The sequence below is a fragment of the Gekko japonicus genome, unplaced genomic scaffold, assembly GCF_001447785.1.
Source record: "Gekko japonicus isolate JY-2015 unplaced genomic scaffold, Gekko_japonicus_V1.1 scaffold2838, whole genome shotgun sequence".
Lineage (NCBI taxonomy): Eukaryota > Metazoa > Chordata > Lepidosauria > Squamata > Gekkonidae > Gekko > Gekko japonicus.
In genome coordinates, this window is record NW_015170359.1 from 34485 (window position 1) to 36169 (window position 1685).

Genomic DNA, 1685 nt, shown 5'->3' on the forward strand with positions numbered 1-1685 from the left:
GCCCTTCACTACCCAAAGGTGTCTCAGAGCGGCTTACAAACTCCTTTCCCTTCCCCTCCCCACAACAGACACCCTGTGAGGTGGGTGGGGGCTGAGAGAACTCTTGACAGAAACTGCTCTTTTTTTCAAGAACAGCTCTTGTCAGAGCTTGTGACTGACCCAAGGTCACATCAGCAGCTGCAAGCGGAGGAGTGGGGAATCAAACCCGGTTCTCCCAGATTAGAGTCCGCACACTTAACCACTACACCAAACTGGCTCTCTTATACTCTTATACGAAAGAATTGATAGGACTTTGGCTTCATCCACCTGACCTCTTCTGAGCATATCACGTCCTTTGGGGAATCAAAGGACAGGAAAGCAGCCCTTAAAAGGAGAGAAGGGGCCACTGCTGAATTCAGCCCCAAAGGGAGCTTCCAGGACTCCTCGATCTCAGTCCCCCAAAGGCCTCCTTCCCTTCATACCTAGAGTGTCGGGCTCTTCTTTAATGTCCATCAAGAAATGCCTCTTCTCACTCTCAGATGGATCCTCGCCTGCCTCAGAAACCATTCCGGCGGCTCCCTCCAAGGGCACCTACAACATCAAAGAGGGATGGATCCTTTCCAGGGAGAGCAACAAAGACTGCAGAGGATGCACAGCGGAGGGTTCTTTCCCTCATCCTGACTATGGAAGATTACAATATGGAGAGTGCAAGACAGAGTTTCCCCTAAGGAATATTAAAAGGTGTGAGCACCACATTGCAAACTACTCCTAGTGTAGTTGATCCCACAATGATGGCACCCTCACCAATAAGGCCCAAGACATTATAATAAAAAGGTAAAGGTTCCCTTGCTCGAAAGCCAGTCGAGTCCGACTCTAGGGTTGCGGTGCTCATCTCCGTTTCAAAGCCGAAGAGCCAGCGCTGTTCGAAGATGTTTCCGTGGTCATGTGGCCGGCATGACTAAACACCAAGGCGCACAGAACGCTGTTACCTTCCCACCAAAGTGGTACCTATTTATCTACTTGCAATTTCTTGCTTTCGAACTGCTAGGTTGGCAGGAGCTGGAACTAGAGACTGGAGCTCACTCCGTCATGATAGCAGCCAGTAAATTGTATGGGAGGAGGGAGATGAGAGGAGGTCTTCATGACTCTCCAGGCCACACGTGTCACTCGTGGAGATGACAAGGGGGTAGGAATCTTGAGCTCCCAGAACCCAAAGACCTGCCCTTTCAGGGGGAGGGTGACCCCATCACTACAGGCCCATCCACTGGTTCCCAGGTGGAGACAAAATTTCTCCCCACTAAAAATCTCTGGATTCAGCTTCCAGGAAAATGCCGCAACCAACCTTTCCATTGCACTCTGGCTTTCCCCTTCTCCCCCCTTATATAAACAGAGATCTCAGCCCCAGATCCACTCCAGGCCCTCCTGCACTCAGGACCCCACAAAGCAGAAGGGCCTCACCTGCTTCTCCTGCCTCAAGAGGAGCTCCTCGGCCAGGGCCACTGCCTGGGAGCAGCTCTCAGGGCCGCTCTCCCTCACCCGGCTCTGGATCTCCGGGGGCAGGACGCTCAGCAGCTGCTCCAGGACCAAGAGCTCCAGGATCTCCTCCTTGCTGTGATTCTCCACTCTCAGCCACCCACGGCACATTTCCCACAGTCGGCTGTAAGCCCCCCGGGGCCCCTCAGCCTCTTGGAAGCAGAAACCCCTGA

At 53.2% G+C, this 1685-nt stretch overlaps 1 protein-coding gene across 1 annotated transcript in view; it reads right to left on the minus strand.

Moving 5' to 3' along the window:
- LOC107116311 (zinc finger protein 543-like) overlaps positions 1 to 1672 on the minus strand; it is a 13484-nt gene extending 11812 nt beyond the window's left edge. The window contains exons 1-2 of the mRNA XM_015418216.1: positions 1438 to 1672; positions 462 to 570 (exon numbers count right to left, since the gene is read on the minus strand). Coding sequence (XP_015273702.1) covers positions 462 to 570; positions 1438 to 1623 — 295 coding nt within the window. The 5' untranslated portion in view covers positions 1624 to 1672. The remainder of the gene's footprint in view (positions 1 to 461; positions 571 to 1437) is intronic.
- Between the last annotated feature and the right edge of the window lie 13 nt (positions 1673 to 1685).